This window comes from Phasianus colchicus, chromosome 6, assembly GCF_987193195.1.
Source record: "Phasianus colchicus chromosome 6, bPhaCol1.hap1.1, whole genome shotgun sequence".
Lineage (NCBI taxonomy): Eukaryota > Metazoa > Chordata > Aves > Galliformes > Phasianidae > Phasianus > Phasianus colchicus.
The window spans coordinates 11,811,054-11,838,551 of record NC_143441.1 but is presented as its reverse complement, the minus strand read 5'-3'; the positions used below and the strand labels follow the sequence as shown (position 1 = coordinate 11,838,551).

General features: G+C 38.8%; 1 protein-coding gene across 6 annotated transcripts in view; it reads right to left on the bottom strand.

Moving 5' to 3' along the window:
• The window catches only part of CPNE4 (copine 4), a 283,000-nt gene that overhangs the window by 237,219 nt on the left and 18,283 nt on the right, over positions 1-27,498 (bottom strand). For all 6 annotated transcript variants that reach the window (XM_090142441.1, XM_090142447.1, XM_090142443.1 and 3 more), the window contains 3 exons: positions 24,002-24,094; positions 11,780-11,897; positions 10,314-10,396 (listed from right to left, as the gene is read on the bottom strand). In XM_090142441.1, the coding sequence (XP_089998567.1) occupies positions 10,314-10,396; positions 11,780-11,782 (86 nt within the window). In that variant the 5' untranslated portion in view covers positions 11,783-11,897; positions 24,002-24,094. The remainder of the gene's footprint in view (positions 1-10,313; positions 10,397-11,779; positions 11,898-24,001; positions 24,095-27,498) is intronic.

Below are 27,498 nucleotides of genomic sequence, written 5' to 3'. Positions count from 1 at the left end.
CTTGATGCAGAGTCTTAACATTAGAAGACTTACAGCCTATAAGAATGTTTGTTTTCAGTTTACTTTGATGAAATGTATGTCTCCATTTCCAATTCTCTGCAATGAAGTAAAAAGAATCATTGATTTATTAATAGGAGATGAATGATAAGTAGATCTACACGCCACAACCACATGCACATCAATACATATATGTCATGTTGATCCAGTATGAAATGACATTACTATATCAATGGAAAAGAACATGTTCTTGGAGGAAACCAAGTTCACGGTGATACCTTTACGAAAAACAGAGGGAGATGCAACAATACTCATTACCATAAACACACACACAGGTAAACCATTTGAACTAAAGCTATGTATTAGTTTCCAGGAATATCCCACGGGAACAAGTCTGAACATGTTAAAACATCATTATGTTGTTTTTTAAAAAAAGTGTGTGTATATGTAGTAATCATTCACTGACTTTGATTTTCACTTCTGTTGTACACCAAAGGTATACTTCCTATTAAATAGGTTAGATGGCAAGCAGTAAAGAAAATCAAAACTATTGACAGTCATATATAGACAAAAACTAAAACAATTAATTCACTGATGGATAAATAATGTGCATCCCTGAAGCTGAAAGAAAGTATTCTTTGTGGAGACTTTCCAAGAAACTTCAACTTTCTCAAGCTTCAGCCCATTCCTAAGCATGTAGTAAACTCAGCTATTTAACAGAGGAAGCATTCTTAAAATCCTTTCATCTTCATTCAGTTTCCATCACTGGGTTCAGTAGTGTTTCCATGTTAAAAAAAAGAACCAGCCACCCTTCAACTACAGGATCAGCAACCCAGATGATCACTTAGTGATGACTGGAAGTCTCTGGTTCTGAAAGATGAACAAAGATAAAGTTGCCTGAAGAATCACACTGAAGTTAGAAGTGCTACAAATATTAATATCACTTAAGATTTCATTTGCTTTTCCTCTCCCTACTCCACTGAAATTTCTTCCCGGATTCACAAGTCTACCCTTTTTTTTTCCTTCATTAAGCATGCGTTTTCTGGGAGGAAAGAAAGAACGAACATCTTGGCTGAAGGCAAACAAAAGATCCAATTTAATTGTCCGTGAGAGCAGGAAGAGCAGCACTTCACATGATAAAAGGAAAGGAGAGAACAGTTCCCCTCCTCATCACATTACCCTCACCAAGTTTCCCATTATGTGAGGTAGTTCTGTAATTCTAATTGTGCTGTAATTGCAGGCTGCATATGTTAAACATCTGCCTGAGCCATAACAATCAATATCAGTTAAGAACTCTTTTTCCATCTTGCAGCTTCCAGCTAACTGTTCCTATTATCTTTGTTTACATCTCAGTTTGCCAGGGTCCCTCCTCAGCATTATGCTAATCGTTTCAGAAGGCACAGACTGTGGTAATCCATAAGAAGACCAGCAAATGAAACACCACTGGGAATCTGGCTATAGCCCTGAGCATGAAATGAGAGGGCTATGTTGTCTGAGTGCAACAGCACCGATCTCTCTCTTTTCATAAAATTATGCAACTATAAATCAAACCAGTTCTTCCATTAATTGAGTGGCCAGTAAATAAAATTTGATATTATACCCTAGAACCTGAATGCCTGGTAAGTGGACAGCTGCACAAAATGTTTGGTCACTGGTAGACCATCTGCAAGACATGTCACTATGAATTGATTTATGGGGAATGGGAAATAAAATTCTCTGGAGACACAGAGTAAGTTAGAATCACAGCTTGAGATATTCCTACTTAACTACTGCACTTAAAGTGAATATTGGCAAGAAGAAAATAAACACAGATGTTCCCTAGTTTTTGGCCAGGGCTTGATGATGGGCAGAACTCTTTGGACTCTGGGTCCTTGTCCAGATGTTTGTATATGATCCCAATAGACCTGCCACTCTAACCAAGTCTTCTCTCAGCTGCTTCTTATCTGGAGATTCAAGATGAAATAATGAAAGAACAAAGAAGTCTGTATGCTTATTGGTTTTTTACTTGGGGTTTGCAGTGAAGTGTATACATTTTGAGGATTTTTCATATTCTGGAGAGGACAAATAAACTGTATTGGATATTTCATACCTTTCCAACACTTTTTTAAAAAACACTGCTTGAAAACATCTTCTTTTCCTTGAAATAAATAACATCAGAATTTAACTTTTCTATAGTGGCAAGACACTAACTTAAACTCTGCTGTCTTGTAATCAATATAGTTTTACTCGGGTCACTTATATTTTATTACACCAGAAATAAAATGTTTATTTCACATTTTAAGCAGTGAAATGAAGCAGCAATAATGTCCAAGATTTTTATCTTAAAAAAAAATTGCATTTTAAATCACATCTTTAAATACTTCCCATGAAAAAAAAAATACAGATTCTATAAATCACTATTTAACAATGAAACCAAAAGTTTTGCTCCAACCTTAATGCTGATCTGACCTTTCAATTACATACTTAGATATGCCTGTTTTAACACAGGGTGAAAGTAGTGAAATATTGCAAGCCTCTCCTGGCAGAATAAAACCTAAAAATGTATCAAGATGTATTTGTAGCCATTGGGTCTTGAAGAAGATTAAGACAAGGCATCTGGGTTCCTAACACTTGAATCAAAGCTCTGAACCATGACAGGTAAAAACACTTAAGAATATAAAAGGTATTAAAAAAACAAAGCCAGTGGGTAAAATACAAAGGCTATGTGACATTCTGTAGTTATCTTTGACAGCTTAACAGCATTCCAGAGATATAAAAGATATGCATAGACTTCTCCAGAACATTAATTCTTAGCCACACCAGCTCAAAAATAAAATGAATGATTTGATATTGACACTCACAGAAAAACTCAGTGCCTTTTCCTCCCCCATCATGCACATAACAAATCTTCCTCTAAGGAAGAGCCTTAACAGCCTCATTCTCACCAGTACCACTTTTCAAAGGAGACTGCCACAGGGATGGAATATAGCATGAGTTATCTGTCCTTGCCAACATCCCTGCTTCTGATCCTAACATTCATGAAAACCCACCAAAGAGCAGAGTAATAGGAGCCCATGTCTGTGAGTGTATATAACAGATTTTCTCTGTTCTGGCTGTATTTTTGAACACTTTCTTGCCTGAGTTTTCATAGTAAAATATTGCCTTCCTATGTTCAGAGGGTGAGCTGATGATTTCTGTAAAGTATTACTTTGCCCTCACACAAGATTAACTTGATGGATTAGCTAAGGAGACAAAAATGGAATTGAAGGTGAAAGTGAAAACAGCGAGTGAGAAGTATGCACTGACAAAACCATAGCAGTTCTCCCAAATCTGTATGTTAGAAAGATATGCTCTGTCAAGAATATAACCAGTCCCAAAGGGAAAATCTGAAAGTATTTACATTTGCTACATTCATTGCTACCAACAGCAGCAATCTCAAAATTGCTTAATAAATTTTAGTAAGGGAAACAAGATCAGATACAGCCAACTTAATCCAGAAAAGAGCATAAATCCTCAAAAACAAAATGCAATTGCACGGATTATATCAGTTAAAATGGGTAGTTACGAGAGGTTGCAGAAAGCAAAACACCCCATAGGTAAAGGCAGTATCAGCTATAGCCAGACTTCATTCAACACGCCAAGGGGCACACTGGAGACAAGTCTGTGTTAACTACTTGAAGCTGGTGAGAAGCTGCTGGCAGCAAAATACAGCAAAGCAACAAACTACAACTCTAAGGGGAAAGGGACTTGTTTATCATTTTGATCATTACCACTATTATTATTTTTGATAATAAACAGCATCTATGTGAGCGAGCAACACTAGGCCAAGTGGGACATATGCACCATTAATGGCTGTCCCTCCATCCCTAGGAGTGCACCAAGACAGAAACAATGTGAGACAAGTGGCCTCTGGGCTATATGCCAACAACAGCACTGGCTAACACCTGGGTAATGTTTTTAGAGTCAGGAAAACCCCCTAAAATAAAGATTTTTTGGGGGCTGCTTGTATCAGTTGATTTCCTACAGATAAACTTGCTGGAGGGTTTCCTCCCAGTTGCTCCGTAAAGGCAGCTGCCCAAATTCAGGATTCAGGCAGAAAACTGGCAGATGAATGTTGATGAGATCCTTAGCTTCAGCTGCGTGCCAGGCATACTATCATAGCCACCAGCTCTCACTGCTTGCTCCAAGCCACCCAAGTTTGACAACTTGAAGCACTAAACCTAAACGCAGCATTACAAAATTACCTCAGAGAGAGCTGTCACCAACTCAACGGGAGCCAATGAGGACAGTCATTCTACTCACTAGTTTCCTTCCAGGACACCATGGGCTGTATAGTTAGTTCATCACACAGAAAGCAAGGGGGGAATTAAGCTGTCTCAAATAAAGAGCAATAGAGAATAGGAATATTTGGTCCCAGCTAGAACTCCCTCTCTGTGACTTGACACACCAATGTTATTATCTGTCCTCTCAGTACTTGCTCTTACCAAATGCTAAAACCTCCCAGCCTTTTCTTTGCTGATAGCTTGTCATTGCTGGCAACTGGCCACAAGGATAAAAATATCCGGTGGCAGCACCCCATGCTGCTTTCAGAAAAAAATAAAACATAAAAATGGTGTGAAACACAGTAAAATTCCTTCCTTTGTCTTTGTATTTGACATGAAGCCCAGTGACCACTTCTGCTTCAGAGGCACAGCTATATGAGACTGTGACTATCACAGACATCCATAGAAATACTGCATCAAAACATTTAAATATGAATTATTACAAAATTTAAACTAAGTTATTTTATTATAAAGACATTAGGAGCTCACTGATCCCTCCCAGTCCTGTCCGAATCCCAAAGGTGCTATCTTCTTTGATTTATTTAAGGAATGAACAGCTCAAATGTTTGGAAATTCATGTTTCTGAACACACAGCTTAAATTTCTAAAAAATTTGGTTTAAATTACTGAAAACAGTTCACATTACTGAAAAATTACTTTAAATTAAATTACTGGAAAAAATCTATTCATTAATTCATTTTCAGAACTAAATTAAGAGGCAACTGATGTGGTATCACTAAGATATCCCAAGAGATTTTCGTCTGGTACTCTACAGTAGTAGAGAGCTTTGGTGAAGCACACATCTCATCAGGAAAATAACCATACACACTTCTGTGCTTCTCCCAAAAGAATGAAATTATTTTTTCTAAAGAGAACACAAGAATCTCCATTCCCTTCCCCAGTATACTGGCTGTCATACAGAGGAGAAATGAAGAAGATATAAAGGGACTTATCTTCTGCTAGGGAAGAATTTACTGACGAAGTACTACATTCTCAAATATTCAACATTAAATAGCTTTCACTCGGAAAAAAAAACAAACAAACAAACAAAAAAAAAAAAGAATGAAGAAACCAACCTCACAAAAGACCCACTGGCAGAATATTCAGAGACTCAAACCCAGTTTGTGAACAGCTTTGTATAGAACTACTAACCAATGTGCAAAGTTAAAAGTTGTAACCAAGGCTGCTCACATCCTCCTGGGTGCACAAGAGTATGAAAACAGCACTGAGTCCAAGGTGGGCAGCCACCTATGCCAAGTGTACGTCCAGAGGATGTTTGTGACTGGAATACAATGAAAAGAACTTCCCAAGGCAATTTTTTTCATTTGGGTGGTTGGAGAAATGTATAGACTCAAAGGAATTGGTCGATCTCATCTAGCCAAACTTTTTTTTTTCCCCTTTAGATGGATAACTTTCCTCAAAATTGCTTCATCTATCCCAGTCTAAGAAGCATGTTTTGTTTTTTCATTCTGATTTTCAAAAATATTATTCAAGTGGTTATCATGCTTAAAAATAACTTTTGTTTACGTAATTGTTAATCTATATACTTCGAAATTAAAAAAAACTCTTGGTTTTTGCTAACTTTGATAGAACCACTTTTGAGAGTTTTCTATTGATCTCATTGATCAGTGAAGCTACTGCAAGACACAGAAAAAGATACAAAATACCCTTTTCACCTCACCAACTTCCTGAGCACTCCTTTCCCAAAACAGAAAAGGGCTAAAGTTTATTCTAACTAGATGTACATAGGTTGCTCTCAAAGCAACCTTCTATTTATTTCAGTGGAAACTATAGCAAAGAGCACAATAACACTATTTGATAGAGCAAATTCTCAGCTACGAAACATAACCACCACCACTTGCTATGCATTCTCACCAGTGATGAACAAGAGCCTGCATGCTTCACTCATAAAAATCTGCACCAGTGGAGGTGACCCACAGTTACTATCACCACTTCTGAACACATCACCTGCTGCCTCACTGTGCCAACATCCACTGCTTGGTCTCCAGAAACATCCAGCAAGTGTCAGTGAACATCAACGGGTACCATTCTTTTTTTTTTTGTTTTTTTTTTTTGTTTTTTTGTTTTTTTGTTTTTTTTTTGTTTTCTGCACAGAGGAAATTCAACCACACTTCTGCTTCATTCGCACTTCCATGTTACAGATCATTTTTCCCCTCTGCTGCCATCTGTCACATGTGCACAACAGCATGTAATGGAACGCAACACTGGTGGCAAGGTTCAACCACTATTGCCATCCCACCAACATCTGCCTCTGAGGTCGTGGGCCAATATAATAACACAGGAGGCATTACTTTCGGAGCAGCCCTTGGACGTTGCTGCACACTCTTAAAAGTACAAAGCCAAAATGAAGGCCAGTCATATAAAGGCTGTTTGAATTCCTATGCTACACCAAGCAATTCTGAGAAATAGAAGACAGAAATGAATCATCCATCAGCAGGATATGCCTCAGTTTACAGTAATCAATAGTTACTGCCACGTGTTTTCTGCAATGAAATCCCTCACACAGGAGATGATAGGACAGAAGACTTACAGACAGACAGACAAACAGTTGTAAGTCATCTCCTGCTAACCAGTCAGCACCACCAGAATGCAGAGAAAAATAATCTTAAGTGCTACTCTAGGAATATTCTGTAGTAATATTCCATAGTACTGCTGCACATTACCATAGTACTGCATTGTACATATTCCTATATATGCATGCACATCTATTTATAATGTGCAGGTGCATATCTGGACACAGAAATGACAATCCTTCAAAGGACAACAGGAAGAAAATTTTTTTCCTCCAAATACTGAAAGTCACATTCCTGTACTTTCATTTCTTGTTCATAAACTAGCATTCAGAGAAAAAAGCACATTATGTTTCAGGTGCAAAAAGCTTGTTGATTTTGAAGGGCTTGCTTATCCCTGATGTGGTCTTCCATATGGAAATCTGACTGTTTCTTCCCTTGAACAAACGTAATGTTTGGCATTTATGAAAATCTAGATTTACATGCCCCTAAGAAATATAACCCCTCAGCACTTCTCTCCAAGGTCATTTTGAAGTATAACTCCAGTGAGTTCAATCTATTGCTACCTGTGCTCTCTGTACATACAGCGTTGGGAAACCTTTGTTCCCTGCTCTTCCAGGATTTCTGCATTTTATTTAGGTATAAGTTCACTCAAAATGGTTACTATAAGTTTGCATTACAGAGCTGTTGATTTTTATGTGCTTTTGCTAAAAAAAAAATGAAATTTCCAAAGTTTTTGTATTTCCACATATTGGGAAGGGAAATCTCTGATTCAATAGCCCAATTAACTTGAAACAGCCCAGAATCACACAAGATCATTCATGTCTTTGAAAATAAAAAAGAACAATCAGCAAGAAGAAGAAGAAATGAGCACTGCTCATGCCGAACTTTTACAGAATTCACACATGCTCAGCATCTAAAATCTGACAGACAGCTACCCCAACATTCTGATCCAGTTCAGTGTTGAACAAATGTGAGCTGAAGGTGTTGTCTCTGAAAATTCATATTAATATTTCAGTCAAGAAACATAATGCATATTTCAAAAGCAAGTCATTTATCTCATTGTTACACTGCATGTAAACAACATGATCTTCATTCAAAGTATTTTCAATTTTTCTTCTTTTCCTGTGAAAATTCATATCAGAGATTTTCTGGCATCTGATTATTTGTTCAAGTTAAGAGCCTGGAGCAGATATCTGAACATATCTGGGAGATGAACCTGCATAGGGATATTCATGTGGGAACAACTATGGATCCACTCCAGGCTATGAATGTTCTGCTCAATCAGGAGTAATAAGTGACCTGGGGAATCAGTCCTGTGGCACTAAAAGCAAGGCATTGGAAACTATCTCAGGAGTAGTTAGACTAATTTTAATTAAAGTACTGACTTGCAAACTTTCCAAGCAGTGTCAAAGAGCAGCAAGGGCTGGAAAAAAAGGAAGTGGAAGTTAATAGTGATAGCACTAACTGGGCACAGTCCCACATGGTATGAGAACAGTGGGCACTCGGGGACTGAAAGCAGTTCTTCAATAGCCACCTACACAGTGAGCAATGAAAGAGATCCAGGGTACCAGCAGACACTCCAGTCAGAAAGGAAAGGATACAGGGCTAGGGACAAGGCTGCAATGAACAGCCAAGGGGTGCAGCCACAAGACAAGGCACCTGCAGCAGATGGCCGAGGCCCAAGCAAGAGATGCAGCAAGAAGCAAGTAAACCTACAATATAACTCAGGAAGAGAATGAAGGGCCTGGGCTGAGCTTAAATGGAGCTCATGGGCAGAAGGTATGGGAGTGTGGGGTGGAAACCCAAAGCGAGGTTGCTCAGAACCATTAAAACCTATTAGTGCCCTGAGGGCCCTTGCAAGAGCAGGCAGCATGTCACTGCTGAAGGACCATCTCCTGATATCTGTTACCCACATGGCAGCAGATGGGCTTCACCTTAATGAATCATCTGGTTGGCTGCATGTTCCACACAGACATTACCATCAGGACTGTATTGTAATCAACAGAAGCTTTTGCCATTTTCTTTAGTGAAATCAGGATTTCATTTAATGTGTAGTGAGTACACTGCTTGGAAATGGAAGCTGGTGCAGAGCTTTAAAAACAAGGACCTACACGAACCTTTGATTTTGCAGAGATGCCTGGGAGCTAAAAGCATTAATTGTATCGATGTGAAGCTTACAATTGAAAGCAGCATTTGTGTGCCACCATCAAAACCTGTATGCTAAGGGCTACATGCACTCATCTTCTGTGATGGCAGAGATGTCAGAGAACCAAATAGTCACTTATGACACGATGGTTTTGGCTTAAAACAATAATTTTAGATCCCTTTATGTCCAGGTGTACACATTCTCTCTGTTTCCCTTCCCACAGTGCACAATGGATGCTGGGAGGACTATCACTCACTGTATATTCAAACATCTTCAAATACATCTGGGGAATAACACAAAGGCAGGCAAATCAGAAATAGGGCTCTCGGAGGCTTCTGTCTGAGGCTGTTTTTTAAGGGTATCAACCACCAGAAAGCTAAAACACTTTAGCAATCTGGTAACTGTCATCAGGTGACCAAGATAGAAAGTTACAAGTGCATGTAATGATCTATTCATGGTGGACAAGATTTTCTTGTATTCGTGCATATCAGTAGCATTATGCTGTCAACTGCATGCAGACCTAAACACTCAGCATATGCTGCTCTTGAGCAAGCAACCATCCTTTTCCCCATATTCCATTTGCTTCTAAACCACTGCAGAAACGAAGGACAATAAATGTGTTGTTGAGTTAAATTGTTCTTTCTGAATTTGAAAAGTTGGTGTTTGACCTTGTGGAATACAAATTAATTCTAAAGCACTGGTATGAAGGACATATTAAACGAAATAGCACTGGAAAAGCCAGGCACAGAGCACTGCTCACGTACATTTGAGGCGTCTCAAATCGTTTCATTCTTTAGTTTTGTGGCAAATTTCTAAGGACAAGTGCATTTTTTCCTCACTATTTTTTTCATTATCATCATGACTTCATTTGTTGTTGTTAAACACTACTGAGTTCTTTGTACATCCTCACAGCAGTCCAAGCTGCCCTTTGGTAGCTCTTCAGAAATCTCTGAAACAAACACATTCAGAGCAGCCATGTGCAGTATGAATGTTTAATCCTGGACGCATCTAATTCAGTAACAACATTCTAGCTGCCTTCTGGAGTGCTGAGCAAAAACACTCTGAAGTCAAAGGAAAATTTCTGTTTACTCCACTGAAATAGGACTCCAATACAACAGCCCACACATATTATTCATGTAACATGAAATTTCACACCTTTAAGCTCACTCTTTGAAACAAAGGCTGCTAGTGTTCACACAGTATTTTAGCATCAGTTAGTTGTAACATAAAACGACATTTTATGTTCCAGCATATACCTTGCTCACCCAAGAAAGCAGCAAGAATGGATTCCTCTGTCAGAAAATAAGAGGGAAGAGAAAGGCAGAAAGTGTGGTACCTGTGAGCTGGATCTGGACCCTTCGGGTCATCATCAGTCATGGACTGGGACTGCCTCAGCTTGACACAGCTTCTGGCTGAATCCTGTCAGCAAAGTGGAGAATGAAAGGAGAAGGAGGTTCAGATTTCAGCCGTGTCAACAGCATGCCCCGCCCAAACATTATATACAAGTTTTCATTTTAGGGCAGCAAGGGACATTAGTACATTCCAACTGTGGACTGTGCGCAGCCAAGTGGCTGTGATTTGTCCATTGTGCATTTAGGACTATGCAGGTCTAGGGAAGAGTCTCTTTCCAACTTTTGCAAAACCCACATCTTGAGTACCTGCCTAATTTGGGGATTCCCAGTACGGGGAAATGTTGACAAACTGGAGCGAGTGCAGTGAAGGGCTTCAGGCATCTGGGGAACATGATGTCTGACAGAAGGCTAAGGAGCTCATTTTGTCTAACTGTAGAAAGAAAAGGCAAGGGGAGACCTCGCTGCTGTCTAAAATTGCCTGTGAAGAGCATGTGGGGAAGACATTGAGACTCTTCAGTTAAAAAGTAAGTGGAGGAGAGGCAATAAGTTCAAGATAGAATTCAGGAAACGTATCATAGAATCATGGGATGGCCTGGGTTGAAAAGGACCTCAAAGATCATCTGGTTTCAACCCCCTGCTATGCACAGGGTCACCAGCCAGCAGACCAGGCTGCCCAGAGCCACATCCAGCCTGGCCTTGAATGCCTCCAGGGATGGGGCATCCACAGCCTCCTTGGGCAACCTGTTCCAGTGTGTCACCAGCCTGTGTGAAAAACTTCCTCCCAAAACTTCCATTAGGAAAAAAAAAAGTGAAAATTACAGTGGGAGTGATCAAACACTGAGACAGGGCCCAGAGAGGTTGTGGGACTCGGACTGTTTAGAGCAGTGAGAAACCTTCCAGAGGTTTTGTCTAGAGGAAGAAACCTCCAGAGGTTGCTTCCAGGCCTGGCAATTCTCTGCACCTATCTATGTAAATTTGAGCCCCCCAGCCTTGTTGCACTGGGATCATGTTCATTCTGCCAGAAGAATGCCTGAGATGAGAACCTCCTTGGACCAAGAAGGAAGAAGAAAAAGCACTCTTAGGAATTCTTTATGCATGAAGATCTTTTCCTCACATCTCATCTCACTGCCAAGGAGTTACCCTAGCTGCTGCCCTCAGGAAACTTACTGCAATTTCTGCTGAATTGTAGCTAGAAATCAAATCCAGTGTGGAGAATTTTCCAAAATGTTATATAAAGCACCATCCTCCTGCAGCATGCCACTGGCACATTGCCTCAGCAGCGTTCAGCATTTCAGATCTCACTATAAAAGCTTATGCATGCTATAATTCGGATGGCTGTATTTGTAATTCTGCCGCAGGTATCACTCAGAAGGCACTGCTACACTCAGAAAATGTGTTTTTTAGGAACTGTGTATGTATTTTTGCCAAGGACATCTGAAATTTTACAAACCATTTATTCCTTCTGAAGTGTTTGATCCTGTCATTTATTTCTTTCATGAAATCAGAGTCATCCCAAGGTGCATCATATTTCCCACAGCAAACAACTGATCTCATGGATTATTTTTTTTCTGTTGAGAAATAAGCAGAAGATGATGAAGTCTGCAGAAAAAGAGAAGCATCCTTTAAAACTTTCCCCTGTCCCAAGCTAAAAAACAGATCAAACTACATGGGCAAACTACATACATAACAGATTCCAAACTTCTTCTGGGAAGCAAGGAGACAAATGATAGTTGTAATTCAGCAAAGTACTGAAGCATTTGGACAGTTTGAGGCACATGATTGTTGCTGGGCACAACTCTCTGACCTTAGGCCAATGTTGAGCTATACTGTGCCCTCTGCTGGCCTAATTTTAATCCTTTTTCCCACCGGGCAGATATAGCAGGGAAGCTAAGTAGGCTCCGTGGGTACCACCAGCTTGTGCACGAGTGGAAAGTTAACATAACTCCTGCAGCACTGCTGTCCTTCACAGTAGCTGAGATAGGCTGGTCTTAACATCCCCAGAAAGCTATTTAGCCAAAGTCTCTGGGAACAGAATTGGATCATAAGCCCCTCTACACATCTGCATCAGGTAATGGGTGCACCTGAGGTACAGTCAGTTCCCAAATTAATTCCCCTCTCTTGCCCTCCCTCTCCCCAGAGGGAGCTACCACACTCTCTTATTAGACACAACCCCACTCACTGCACTGACTGAATCAGAATTACGAAGAGCAGGTGCTTTCTGGTGACAGCCTCACACAATGGCTCTTAATCTTATATGTGCCACAGCCACTTTCACAGAAGGTCAATTACACCTATAATTAATTTACATAAGCGGAACCCTCAGCTGCCACCTTACACAGCCTTGCAAATACACAGGCTGCACAAAACTGTATTGGTAATTAATTTGTCAAGCAAATGCTAGGGAAGAACAACACTAGTAATTCATACCATAGATATTCAAATGAAACATCTTGCCTGAATAATTCAAAGTCAAAAAGGAGAACAACAGCAAAGCAGAACAAAAGCTTGGAGTCTTTCATCAGCTATTTCCTCAGGGAACATTACTGTAATGTGCTATGAGCCAAATTCAGACATGGTAAAAATACCATGGTGATGGAGGAATTCTCCCTGGTCATAAAACTTTGCTGACAATTGGAGAATCTTTTGTAACACACACCATGAGAAATATATCCTCAGATGCATTCACAATAGCTGATGGATCAAACTGCACCCCTATGTAAAAAGAGGAAGAATTGATGGATGGTTCAAAAAAGCTGCTTCATCTTCTATGAGTATTGCCAGTTAGGATATCACAGCCACATGTAATGGGCCTTCTCAGGCATCAGGATGAGCCACTTACCAGGTCTGTACATCTTAAGGTGATTCACTATGGTAAAACAGCATATTTCTGAACGAATGCTGTTACAGTAAGTGAACCTTCTTACCTAATTAGGAGAGCATAAATGTCATCCATTAATACTTAATACACTCTCTGTTGTTAATGCCACTGATTTTTTCATTCTGTTTCCTCCATCAGGTGTTTTCCTCTTGATGGTTGTTTTTTGTAGAAAACAATGAGTGGAGGCTTGCTAATGCTAAATGCTATTGAAGCTACACAGTCAATGACCTCTTTGGTCTTGCTGTTACCAAGTGTACTTCTGCAGAGATAACAAAATCGGTATGAAAAGAAAAAAAAAAGGAATCTTTCAAACATCCAAAATAAAGCTCCTTATGGAAATGGGCTTTTTGCTTTTTAACTTACATTAATACAGCAGTGCAAGATGAAGTCACCAGCACACACTGTCACTGACATTTTTGGTGAAGGGTATATTGTCCCATTGGTCCAAAACTACTACTCCAAAAACTCTGTCTGCATTGTCAAGAACACCTGAAGCAAAGGAGGTTGTATGAGGACAATACAAAAGAAGAAAAGATAATTTGGAAACAGCGTGGCCACTGCTAAAACTTTTTTTTCATTGGGTTACAGTCCAATACTTAACAGTTTTCATGAACAAATAATTTTATTCCGTTTCATCTAAATGAGGATTTTCCAGTAATCAGTGTTAATTATGAACCCCTTTTTGACTTCTTAGGGATACTTTTTGAAAGCACTGCCTGCTATAATCATTTATCATTAGTTCCTTTCACTCACAATCCCAGTGTTTCTCCAAGCCCTTTTTTTCATTCTACCTTGATTTTATACTGTGTAATTAATCCACAGACAGCAGTAATCACTTCATAGGGTCATACTTTCCAACATGAAACTCATAGCAATATGGAAAAAAAGCAATAACAACAATGAGCTGTGCAGTCATACGCTGATGACTCAAGACTAGACCAGTAATCTTGAAAATCTTTTAAATACTGTAGCTCTGCTTGTGGAATTTGCTTCCTAACTTTTGACACATAGCATTTCACGAAAGCGCATATCGTTACTAGATACTGATCTAGCTGCACTTCTTTGCTCTATGTAATATTTACAAAATACCTCCTATCAGACAGAACATACTAAAACAAATGAAATAACTGCAGGATGCAAAAGCAAGGAGGAACATTTCAAAAGAGGAAGAGACTAATACAGTTCATATAGCACTAAAAAGTATAAAGTCCCTGAAAAAAAAGATGGGAGATTAAGAATACAGATACCCTGAGAGAGAAAGTTCCACAGATAATCTGTGCAAATCATGAGTAGTAGATGTCTTACAAGGTGGAAATATCACTGTGCACAGTCAGTCTGGGTGGACTTCAACCACATGAAAACAGAATAAAAGAGATCTACCCTGAGCAGTGTGGATTTATATATGTAAAAGAAAAAGAAACAAGCAAACCCCCACAAGATCATGTAAAACAAAAACACCCTCTGGTGCTTTATAAAGAATTGTTGATCAAGTTACAGCTTGTAGTAAAAAAAAAACAATGAAAATCTGAGCAGCTCACTAAATTTTAAACCCTCCTCCATGTTGTAAAAGAAGAAATTCTGGTAATAGACACATCTGTTCACCTGAGCCAGATAAGACCATAGTGGGATTCTGTTAAGAGGAGGATTAGAGTGTAAAGATTTTGTTCTATATGTTACAATATTTTTAACTACTGGTTCAAAAGCTTTGCAAAATCTCGTATGGGAATGTTACAGAAGCAGGGCAGTTACAGTCCTTTCTAGGCTTCCGTACAGAGGAGTCAGAAGGGGAGGATCAAGCCTCTATTTGTGTAATGAAAATTGTATTTACTTAGAATGTGGATTAGTTATTTCTATTCCTAAGGGAGAAAGTTTGAGTTTGTAGCTGTTGGGAAGATTGAAAATTGTATCAGGGCCATTACACTACCACCCAATGAGAAATGCAGTATGGGGGCTGCCAAACTACCAGTGGCTAATGCTTCAGAAACCAAGGACAAACAGCATGTTACAATTCACTAAGAAAGGAGATAATTTCTAAAGCACGGAAATCATACCCTGAACTTCACATCATGATTGATGGTTTTCATCTGTAAAAATATGCTAATAGGAACAGTAAGCAAAGAGAAAATAGACTTTGAAACAATGATAAATGCAGATAAAATAGCTCAGTGAAGCAGATACATCCAAGTGGCAACCATATACAAGCTAGGAAGAATTGCAGTGTCTTTTCTGAATAAAAAAAAAGAGTGAGCAAGTGCCTGTTAAGGGTCCGTAAAGCTGTATTTACACAGGGAAAGAAACTCAGCATGAGTAGGAGGCAAGGATTTTGAGGTGGAAGCTGACAAATCTGTACCATCTCATCACTTTTACAGTCCATGAATACTTGATTTTCTGACACTTTGGCCTAAAGTGTTGACAGTCCTGATATACGTTTTTAAAGACTGTGGACTTTTCTTTTGGACTTGGTCTTTTCTAGCTGTTGCCCTTCACTATTTATCTGGATGCATTCATTCCATACCTTTTGCTAAGATCTGCAAAAAACAAGATCTGCTGTTATTTTGGCTGGGTTTTCCTGCGTAACTTTGTCTCTGCTTGGAGATTAACAATAAAAATTCCCCCAGCTTTCTTCCCAGGTTTCTCCACAGATCTTGCCTGCAAGTATCATTGTGCACCCATTTTCTCTGTCCTCAAGTTACCAACCAATACTACTGACTAGATGGATCCACACAAATGATAACAGTTTCTGTTACAAAACTGAGAAAGAATGAAGGTGCAACATATATATATTTCCTCAGAAAGTCAGAAGCTGGCCAGGCAATGAAAACCATTCAATTGTACAAAAGCAAACTTCTGATCCTTGCATGGTTCTCAGACCACAGTCACTGCCTTGTGGTACTGTGCAGGCAGGCACATCCTTCATAGCATGTCATGGAACATTAGCAACACAGTAGTTACAGAGAGAGGTGTGTCATTTGTTATTAGGTGAATTTCTAAAGGGGGATGGTTCAAGGAGCAATGGCTTGGGTGCTTTACTGGGTGCTGTGTATAGGTACACAAACATAGGAATGTTACTTCATGTTACAAATGAGAACTGATGTGAAATGTGCATAGGCCTAGTGTTGATAAAAGACTCATGTAGAAGAGTCTAGCAGACAACCACTGATGTTATTTCATCAGATAGATGAATAGAACATCTTGGACCTTTGGACAAGGGTAGAAAGGGACAGATCACAAATGTTTCAGTTGGGAAGGCTTCAGAAAGGGGCAGCATTTTAGATATGTTTGTTTCTACTTATTGATTCTCTTTTTCCTCACTCACAGTAACTTCTCATATTTACAGAGGGAAACCCAAATGCATTTTTACAGCCATTTGTCAGGATGTTCAGCGTGTGTCAGCTGTCTCTGTCAGCAGTATCTCCTGAAAGTGGGTCTTGTCCATTAGCAGGGGGTGAGGAGCTGCTGCAGAACAGCCTCTGCCTTTTGCTTTGGTATCTGCCCAAGGAAGATATTCTATGCTATGGAACTATAAGGCTCTGCAACAGAAAATGTGTGTGTATAAGAACTTGAAAATTAACTCACTGGCTAATTAATTTGTGATTATTACAAAAGTCACAAGGTGAATATTAATTCACAGTAATCAGAAAGAGAGAAGATTCATGCTGATATCCCAGACTCTCAGTTTCTGTGGAGCTGCAAAACAGCACAGATCCAAACTGGCTCTCTTTACCCAGCAAAAGAACATTAAACACAGTCCCATGACTAAGATAGCAGAAAACAACATGTTTTGCCATTCAGAGATGTCAGAATCTAAAGCATGCAAGCAGGCATCAGATGTTTTTATACATCACAGCACAACAATTTACAATTTCTTGCAAGCAAGGTCAATGGGACTGCTGGAGATGCAGTTTGAATGCACCTCTGTATGTATTTGTGGACAGGGGACATACACAAGTGTGCACGGATATAGAGATTACAGCTGAGTCAAAGAAATGATTAGAAACAACTATTAAAGTCAGAGGCAGAGTACAGCATGCATTTACTTTCTTACAATCAATTTCATCCTGTATTAGTTTTCCAAAAAGGTGTCTATTTTCTAGGCAAAGCTGCTGTCATAGTCAACACCCCCCTCAAAGCAGTATGAATACACCTCAGGGAAGAAACACCTTTCTTAGCAGCTGTAAATGGAAACCTTTGTCAGATTTGTTTTGCCAGATCTAGGATTATTTGAAAATCAGAGAAAAAATTAATAGCAGCGATCACGCATACTATAAAAGTGAATGATTCAGGAGCTTCACTCATCTAGTTTCTGTTAGTGATTCACTGACTGGTATGAAAAGGAACAGGTCTCAAGCGCTGCACAAACTCCCTCTATGCAGCAATTTTATAGCAGATCCCACATGACATTTAGACCCTTCACTCCTACTTTGCACAGAGAAACAAATGGTTTATAGATATCCATACTCACATTTTTTTCCCATTTAACTGGAATTCTTCCTCTGACAATGAAGCTATGGGAACCTGATTCTTTGTTAAACAACTGCTGTGATTTCCATTTCACCAAGACAGTCTACCCCACATGCACTCTTCACCATTCATTTGAAAGTTATGAAGAACAGCTGTTTTGAAGGGACCTTTCCTTTGCTGAAACCTCTGGCTATCACAGCAGCCATTTCTTTTGCTGCCCATCTCCACCGAGTTCTAGATGTTACAGTTTCCCCAGAGCTTCACGGTGGGATATGTCACAGTTGTTGGGGTACTTTCACACTACTGATGTAACTGACATTTCTTAATGCAGCAGGACTGTGCTCGCTTAGAGGAATCTTAGGAATCTTAGAGGAATCTTAGAGGAATCTAAAAGTTGTGTGGCTCTGCTTAAACCTCTTTGTGTTGCTTTCTAGGCAGTACTGCTGGAAAGAAGCCAAAAGCTGAGCTGCATACCAGCCTGAAGTCTGTGTGGTTGGATTCCAAAGCAGTTTCCCCCTTTCTAAGGTACAGGCAGCAGACTGTGATTATCTGTGTGTAAGTGGTATTGCAGATTTGAACTCCACTACCTACACGCTATTGTCTGGCTTTGAAACCTGCATTTCTAGGGAGGTAGAGAAATGTTTATGCATTAAGGAAGCAGAGATAAGAATAAAAGTGCACTTTTAGGACCACGTATCTCACATCTGTGGATTCACACACAACCCCTGAACTGGGAAGAGAATTAGGATCAGCATTTAAAGATGGAAAAGTTGTTTGTTTTCACAAGACAGTTGAAACATCTGACCTTACCCAATACCACTGTTTTTATGCTGAACATTTTCATACTAACTCTGGTTTTCATTTGCAGAAGAAACATGCGGGGGATTTAAAATGTGACATTTTTATCAAACCAATTCAATGGCACCTGCAACAGCACTGTCTTATACATAGCACTGATAGGAGTGTTACCCATATGAGCAAAAGCAGAAATTGTTCTCCCTGTAGAAAGATCTTGGCAGTGAAGAGCAGCATCAGACAGTGCAATCTAGTTTAAAATTCAGCATTGCCTGGTAATAGTCAGCCACAAAAATTAAAATGATCTAAAACCAAAATTAAAAAAAAAAAAAAAGGTGATATAAAAATCAAATAACAGCCTTTAATCATGCAGCAGTGCACTTTGAGGACACATTTCTGTATGATCAGAACTAGTGATCAAATAATGCTCAGGACATCTATGTGAAAGATTGTTTTCTGAATACTACTGTAAAGATCCTGTTCAGAAAAGTCATCAGTTTAAAAAGCAATGATTATAGAAAAGCTTAATATTGGATTAAAATGCAAGTAATACATGATTAGGGCAAAGAACTGGCAGATGGAGCAGGCATGTTTTCTATTGCTTCCATTAAACAAATGAAGTATCTCAACAGATCTTACTTCTGGATAGTCTGAAAAGGGTATACCTATACTGAAACTGCAGCAATGGCAAGCTAGCAGGGCTAGTCCTGGAGGATTTCAGTCATAGTATCCTAGAACCCTGACACAGCTCATTCATTTGGCTCCACAGGCAGCTCCAATGAGCTCTGTGTTAGTGGTGCAAGCGCAGGGATGCAAGAGCTGACTGCTGAGGGACAGCTCACAGCAGCACAGAGGTCAGTTTCTGGCATGCAGTTTTATCAGTGCTAACTCGTTATCTCTGCATTGCACCATGATTTTTAAAAATATGTCAGCCATGTAGGAAATGATGCAGGAAATTAAGTGTGGTCTTAAAATGCAGCCAGGTGTCTTGCAAACCAGTTGAGGGCTTTAACTTGAAAAATAATTTCTCCAGAATACTACAGCTCACTCCATAGACAACTTACGACATTTTCTGACTAAAGCTAAATGTTTTTTATTCCAGAAACCTGACAATACCAAAATCAACAGCTAGCTTGCATCAGAGATAGTCATAGCTTTGAAGATCAGCTGTCACATGAAATTGAAGGGCACAGAACCCACAGTATGCACAATTACCTAGATTTCTTGTGTCACGTTGCCACCTTTTGCAATCTGATTGCAGAAGCCTTTGTTATGGAAAGCACTTAGAGTGCTTGCCAAAATCCCAGTAAGTGGGACTGACAAGGGGTTTGAGGCCAAAATCCATTTCTACAGAAACATCCACAGTGTGCTTCATTCATACAACTCAAAACAAACAAACAAACAAACAAACAAACAAACAAACACATCAGCAGAGAATGTTAGCTCTTATCTGTGTACATCCAGAGGAAATAGGAAGTAGACTAGATACTTTGGGTCTGGTCTGGTCTCTGGCAGTGCTTCGTTCTTCTTATCTTTAGTTTGTGCCAATGTCTACGCTCAGTCTGCTTCTCTGCAAATCTAGTCTGTTTCTTTTCTTACCCAGCAATAACAAGTTTATCACTTTCCCCTTAGCTGCAGTCTTCAAATATGTGAAAACTATTGTTGTGCCATCTTCAGTCTAAACATCTTTCAACTCTTAAATGGTGGTGAACATAAACATTCAAATCTCAGGAGCTTTGAAAATAATATAAATCTTTCAGTGTATCTCATATACAGAATTTCATTTTGTTTTTTTTTCACTTCCTCTATTTTAACATTCAATACAAAAGAATTTAGTGAAGAGGTATCTTCTTTCCTGAAAAATAGAGGAGAAAAATGTGTGCTTCAATCATTTATAATGTTGCCCTTGGTTTTTGAAATGAAGCTGATGGCAGTAAAACAAACAACTGCCTAGTCAGAGCTGCAAGTCAGACTTTACATTCCTCCAAGAGATATTCCCTGTGCAGTCATTTTGTTTCAAAGAGTAAAAGCTCAGTAACATTTTCTTGTTATTCTGATCAGAGCCATGGGATGTCACAGCTCTCCCACATTCCTCTATACATCCAGACGTAGCATTTGAGTCTTAGAGTTGAGTGGTTAGGAATTACAGAATCATAGAACCACGTAGGTTGCAAAAGATCATCAAGACCAACCATCATCACCTAACACTATAAGCTCACCACTGAACCATGTCCTTAAGTGCCACATTCTGAGTTAAATATCTGCAGAGATAGGGACTCCACCACTTCCTTGGCCAGCCTGTTCCAATGCCTGCCCACCCTTGAAGCAGGATCTTATGAAAGATTATGAACAGGAAGAAGTACTAGGAGATTTCGTGCTAGGAATACAATTTTTGTCCTGCTTATTCAAAGATATGCCAACTTTTGTAAGCAGTGCCTGATATTTTCTTCACTTCTTTCACATCTTTCTGATCTACTACATCTTCAAGCAGGGGGGAAAAAAAACAACACACATTCTTTGTAATATGCTTATAAATAAATCTCTTCTGCTATGTGGTCTTATCTCTCTGTGCATGAACAAACAGGTCTCATACTGGAGGTGGCTTAAGATGCCTTGTTTAAAATGCCATTGCTTAAGAGGTCAATGTGGAACCCCATGAATAAGAAGTCACACAGGTTCTTCTGTTTTATATCTCCAAGAGATAAGAAGATACTAGAGGAGGTATATTCTCTACAAATGTATATAGTATGAGTAAACTGACATTGTAGCTTCTTTTCAGGTCACCCCTGGGAGAATTCTGATTCAATACTCAAAGAAAATGTTCTGCTCTTTAACTACTATGTGTATAACTCCCCAAGACAAAACAGTCCTCCAGTATTCATGTGCCTCAGCTCAGAGCTTCTTGTTTTCTACAAAGATTGACTGATAGCCTGTAGGACAGATGAGAAAACAGACCTGCCTCATTTCCCCCCCCCCAAAAAAAAGATGGAAGTATTTTCAGAGATTGCTGAGAGAAGAAGCAATAATATTTGCCTGCAGTTTAAAGAAAAGGAAAGGAAAATTCAGTTATCCAGTGGAGAAAAGAGCCAAGTCAAAATGCTTTGATATTGCACTGCAACAGCTGTATCAACTTCATGCAAAATTCTGCTGATTTAATGCCAAAGTAGTGCCACTTATAAATAATTCCAGAGGCTTCACAAAACACAGGTCAGAACACTGTGCCTATCTCACAGTTCTGGAGAAGAATGGCAAATCAATTAGAAGTGCGTTCTGATGTCTGCCAATGGGATCTCTGCCTTCCCTTTTTTTCCCAAAGGGAAACCATTCCCCAGATTGCATTCACTTGCAATTTTCCCTAAATCCCCAAAACTCTATGCCATTATCAAAACGAGGCACCTGTAATACAGTGACTTTTAAGATACAGATTTCCAACAGAATATTATTAAGAGTTTAGAGATGGGTCAAGCCATACTAAGTGTCCCAGTATGTCACGAAATACCATTTCTAGGAAACTAAACCTTGAACAGCAGGTTGCAGGTTTAAATACGCTTTGCTATACAAGGTGACAATCAAATTAAAAATAAAGAAATGTCTTGAAATAAATTATGTTACTGACATTAGTGGAAGAAGGCAAAGAAAATGTAATGAAATCTGCCAGAAATGACTATTCCAATAATCAACAAATGCTTGTTGATTAAAAAAAAAAAAAAAAAAAAAAAAAAAAAAAAAGAACAAGTGGGGAACTGAGACAATAGTTAATTTATACTGAGTTTTATCTATTTCCTAAATGTGTATGCTTTTGCTTTTAGCTTTCCAGGGTTAACAAATAATGAAGCATACAATAAACTCCCTCTTCATTTTCAGTCCCACAGCTGGGCAAAAACCTGTATTCCTAACCAAGCCTCAGGAAATTATAGCTTCAACAGCTAAACTATGGCAAAGTTTCACACAGCTATAACACAAGGCATGAAAGAGTGCAAAGTTCCTAAAACCTTTCTAAGAGGAAGCATGGCCAGACATATTACAAAATTCTAGTTTACTATGTGGAATTCACTGCTATGTAAGTTCAAAGTTAAAGAGAGGTTGTGGTAAGTGAGATTTGAAAGTGTTATCATCTTTGAATGCCATAGGACAAAAAAATACACAACTTACCACATTAAGTAAAACTCAGAAATGAGATGTGTAGAAAAGGAGAAAATATGTATATACCAAAACCTAAAAAACTACATGCACAAAAAACAAACAAATGAACAAAAACCTGTGTAAAAAGGAAGAGAAGAAGCTACATCACCTTTGTGCCAAAATTCTGTTTGTAAAATTAATCCAGACTCATCCCTCTCTATGAAGATGTTATTATCTAAGGGTTAATGCTACAGGTATACATACAGGTGTACATAAAAAAATTACATTTTGTTTTAACTCTTCCTCTCAGTGCTTAAAAAAGAACAGGGCAGCAACTTTAGCAAACTCTCTTTCTAGAGAGTAAATTTACAATGCCAGCAGCCCTGACAGTAGAAGTGAAAATTATTTCTGATGATTCTCATGAAAGTGTCAGTGAGGAATCTACTGCAAATGTACAAGCACACACTACAACGAATAGAAGAAAGTTTAGCACTAGATGGCAATATACCTTTGCAAAATAATTCTCTGAGATGTCTATAGATATATGCAAACATTTTTCCAACTTCTGTAATACTGCTTGGTTTTTGTGTGGGTTTAGGCATACAGTTTTTATTTGGTTTGCACTAAAATAAAATATTCTTTCGTACTACTGCTTTTTTTTTTTTTTTTCCCTATTTCATACCTTCAGTTAAGGTAAAACACAACTGTGATCCAGAGCTAACAAAACAGACAAGATCCACAGCTTAACTGAAAGGATGCAATAAATTACTGACTATTCAGTGCGTAAAGTGAAGAAGCACGTAATAAACCTGCACCAATTCCGTCATGCCTGGTGAAACAAAAATCACAACAGAGCTTGTTTTTGTGGGCTGTCACCTTGCATCTATGCAATCAGAACATGAACTTCATCACCTACCTGTTAAAATCAAGATTCCTTTGGATAGCTTTTGTTCCTTTACCTGAAGTATTCATGCTGCTTCTTCATTTTGCGCTCATATTTGAGAATGTAGCCTTCACTGAAGACCAAGTCAGTTATGCAGGAAGAACAGCCTGCATAACTGCAGTTAACCAAAGCCCTTTGGCTGGCTTACCTGCAGTCAGTGCAGCACATTCCCTAGGTCCTTGGAAAACCCAACATGTTATTAATCAAACTTCTAAACTCACACTTCATAAAATTAAATCTGCCTATATCAACTAAACTACTAATTGATAGTATTAATTTATACTAATTGGTAGTTTGGTTTCTCAACAGTGGAAGCAGCTCACAGAGGTGTCGGCTAACTCTCCACATGACCTCAAGTCACTGTCCCTTCTTTTTCTACAAAAACGAGTCCTTGAAGCTGTTACCACTCACCCACCCACGCCCTTGCCAGTATCTCAGTAGGTAGCAGATTCCAAAACAAAACAGCCAATTACCTGCACTACTGTCTGTTCATTGCCCTGTAGGAAGCTTGTTCCATATTGTTGTAGAATGCACTTTCACAGCTTATTTGTCCTTTCTATAGATGCCTGTGTGAAGACAAGCATGGACAATATGCATTATAATATGCAAGAAAATGGAAAGTCTCTTTAATTAACTTTATAGAGCAGATAAAGGTATCTAACAGAAGCAGCTCAATATTGCTTACAAGTTAAAGAATTATCTCTCCAGAATGTCTTAGAACCTCTCTCTCTAAAATTCAGTACTTATTCTATTTTGATCTAGCATGAGACAAACTGTGACTTTAAGCAAAAATATATACATATATTTTAACAACCTTACTGACAAGTCAATGAAAATGTCACTGACAAAAGTCACACTGGAAATTCCAAGCAGAACTTCAAAGTGATAACACCATGCAGCCTGCCTAGTACTAATGGCCACAGTGCAGTGACATAAAAACACAGTCTTCCATTGCCACTGTTCTGATAGATTCACTCAGAAAAAGTTTGCATCAATATTTAAATCAACTACTACTCTTTCAAGAAAACACCTGACCAAAATAGATTTAAGATGTGTCATTAAAGTAGACTTGTATCTTAGGATAGAGTGTTTCACTTGTTAAGATGAACCAACCAAAAAAGACAAAATTTAACAAGAATCCATAGAGACCAAAGAATGATAATAGCATGGAAACAGAATAAGCAGGAAGGATGAAATATTAACTTTGAAGCCAAAAGCTAATTTACTAATTCTTCATTTCTAATTCAGAATTTAAAAATTGAAATTATTGTTGTAAGTAGACCGCACTCATCACCAGCAAGGTGCAACACCTAAAAAAATTCTGGTTTGCATTTTACCTCAGCTTAGGTTTTTATAAAATTATTTTTGTTTTATTTCAATGGAAATCTAAAAAAACACATTATTGCAAGAACATATCTTCCCTTCTCTGTATTTGCATTTCAAATCTTGCAGCATTGTGCTAGGGCACGAACAGAAATCATTCCAGCTGAGCAGAACAATCGCTTTAATCACAGTTATTATATTCTACCTCAAAGTTAAATATAATTATTAAAAATTAAAGAAAGCAGGAACCCAGCCCCCCTGAGTATTCCAAGGTATACAAGGACAATAGCTGGATGCTTGATTACACACAGGGAGATTGTTGTTTGGACTTATGTCAGCACCTGGATGGAACCACTTCTGGCTTTAATACAAGATAGACAGGTGTGATGATGGCTGTCTGAAAGAAAATGTTCTTCTCTTCCTCCAGTATTCAATTCAGCGTGAAGCCTGTCAGTCCCATACAAGACACGGTGAGTCTAGATAGTGTTAGAGGTGTAAAGACCTTTGTATCCTAGAAATTTGCTAAAAAATCTTACTTCTTTCCTGCACTGCTAGTCTGGTTGTGTGATCCAGCCCAATAAAGGTGCGTGAATATAGTCATGCAATTTGTGAGGGGAAAAAAAAAAGAAAAAAAAAAGAAAAAAAAAAAAGAAAAAAAAAGAAAGAAAAAAAGAACAGCGTTTACACTGCACAGAATTCAGCCTGTGTTTCAATGATGACCTGAGGCCAAAATAAACACCACTGTAAAGTAGTGGACTAATGTCAGCTTAATTCTGATGTTACAGTCATCATCTGTTAAGGCACAACTATTAAGCTGCATCCTAATCTGCAAATCCCCCACAACAGCTTTGCTACTCTTGAGTCATATACTTTCTTATGACAAGGTGAATCACACAAAACTGGGAATAAAGAGCTCACATTTGAAAGGAAGAGGCTTTACAATGCAGTAAAACTCCAGATGAAGATGGTATCTGGAATTTGATCTCTTTCTACATGAATACAAAGATTTATTTTATTTTATTTTATTTTGTTGTTATAGTGCTTTTTCATCAGAACAGCTGGAGGAAATGAATTTTAATGTCCCTCTTTTTCTTTTACTTTGAAGCTCCTGTAAGCCAGTGTAAATCTATCAAAGATAAAGAGCTAATCAAAATCATATTGAGCAAGGATCTGGAGCAGCAGATGCACATATCCCAAACACATCTACAAAATGTAGATCAGAATGTGCTGAAGAAAACATTAGTAGAAGAAGAGCAGTGTAGACCTCTAGGGAAATACATGTGGAATAAGTCCATCAGCTTCTGTGTAGCTACTCTGTATTTCTATCAGCGTAACAGTGAAGAAGCTGATTATTGTGCAAAAAAGAACTTAATCATAGATTGAAGTCAGGAGTGTAGCTTTGGGTCCAACCAGAGAAGGCTTACTGCCTTAAGAAAGACTGCAGCCTCACTGCTTACAAGCTTAACACCAACCTCTATTTCTCTTGTTTTCTGATGCTGCTGAAGGAAAGTGATGGCTCCTGCCAACAGCAGCAAGAACACTGAGAGCTCTCTGGAGCTGCTGTTAACATTGCAGATTTCTTCATTTGTAGTCTGCAGATGTTCTATTTTGCTCATACTGCTGACAAGATTCGATTCACCTCCTTGGGGAAGGTGAACGTGTCTCTCTTACCCAACGGATTGAGACAATACTGCATGCCAGCACTGAAATTATTAACAGAAAGTGTGTATCTGATTAGGGCAGAATTCTTTTTGAGGTGATATATAATGTGTCCTGGTGACACAGGCATGGTGACACGACTTACCTTTGTTCTCTTAACATACAGGATGAAAGAAGTCAATGTTAAGCATTAGCCAAACAGAGGCAGTTGATACCTATCTATTTAGATACTAAGAAAATGATTTGGAATTGGAACCCTTTTGTTCAGGCTACCATTGCAGCTGCATGAATGATAACCTCACTGTTCTTTATTGTTTATTCACAGTGTGCAAGCAAGAGATGAACAGGAGTGCTGTAAGCCAGAGGAAACATCCTTACACTGAACTCTGCTGAGGGACAGATACCACCCTGACCCGAGTGGGGCTGGGGAGAGAAGACACAGAAAAGGCATGGAGATGGCAACAGAAGTCAATGCTGTAAAAAACACAGTCATGATTTCAACATCAGATGCTGGAGCAAGTACCTACTAGGGTATCCTTCAGGGAGAAAGGAGAGGGTGCAGGATGGGAAGACTGGAGTCTTTCTATACATGCCTCCTTCTACCCCCACTAATTTCACACTAGAGCCTTCTCCTAGCATGCTTGTGGGCATATCTTTAAGTAATTCTGATTCTCCTCCAGTGCTAATGAAGAAGCTGCATGTCAAGGTGCATGTATCCTCTACTATAGTTAAAAACCAAACAGATTCATCAACCTTGCACTTAACAAAAGATGGTGGAGGGGGACAAACATCACATCTACCTGAATACTCTTTACATTGCAGCTTGGGGTAGGATGCAAATTTTATCATTTGGATGAAAGCTTTTAAAAACAATAGCACTCAAACTGTGAATCTACTTAGAAGTATTGAAGGATCATTATTGAAATCTTGTACTCCCTAAACAATGTCCAAGTTTTGGTAGGATAACTTAACACACTGACTTTTTAGA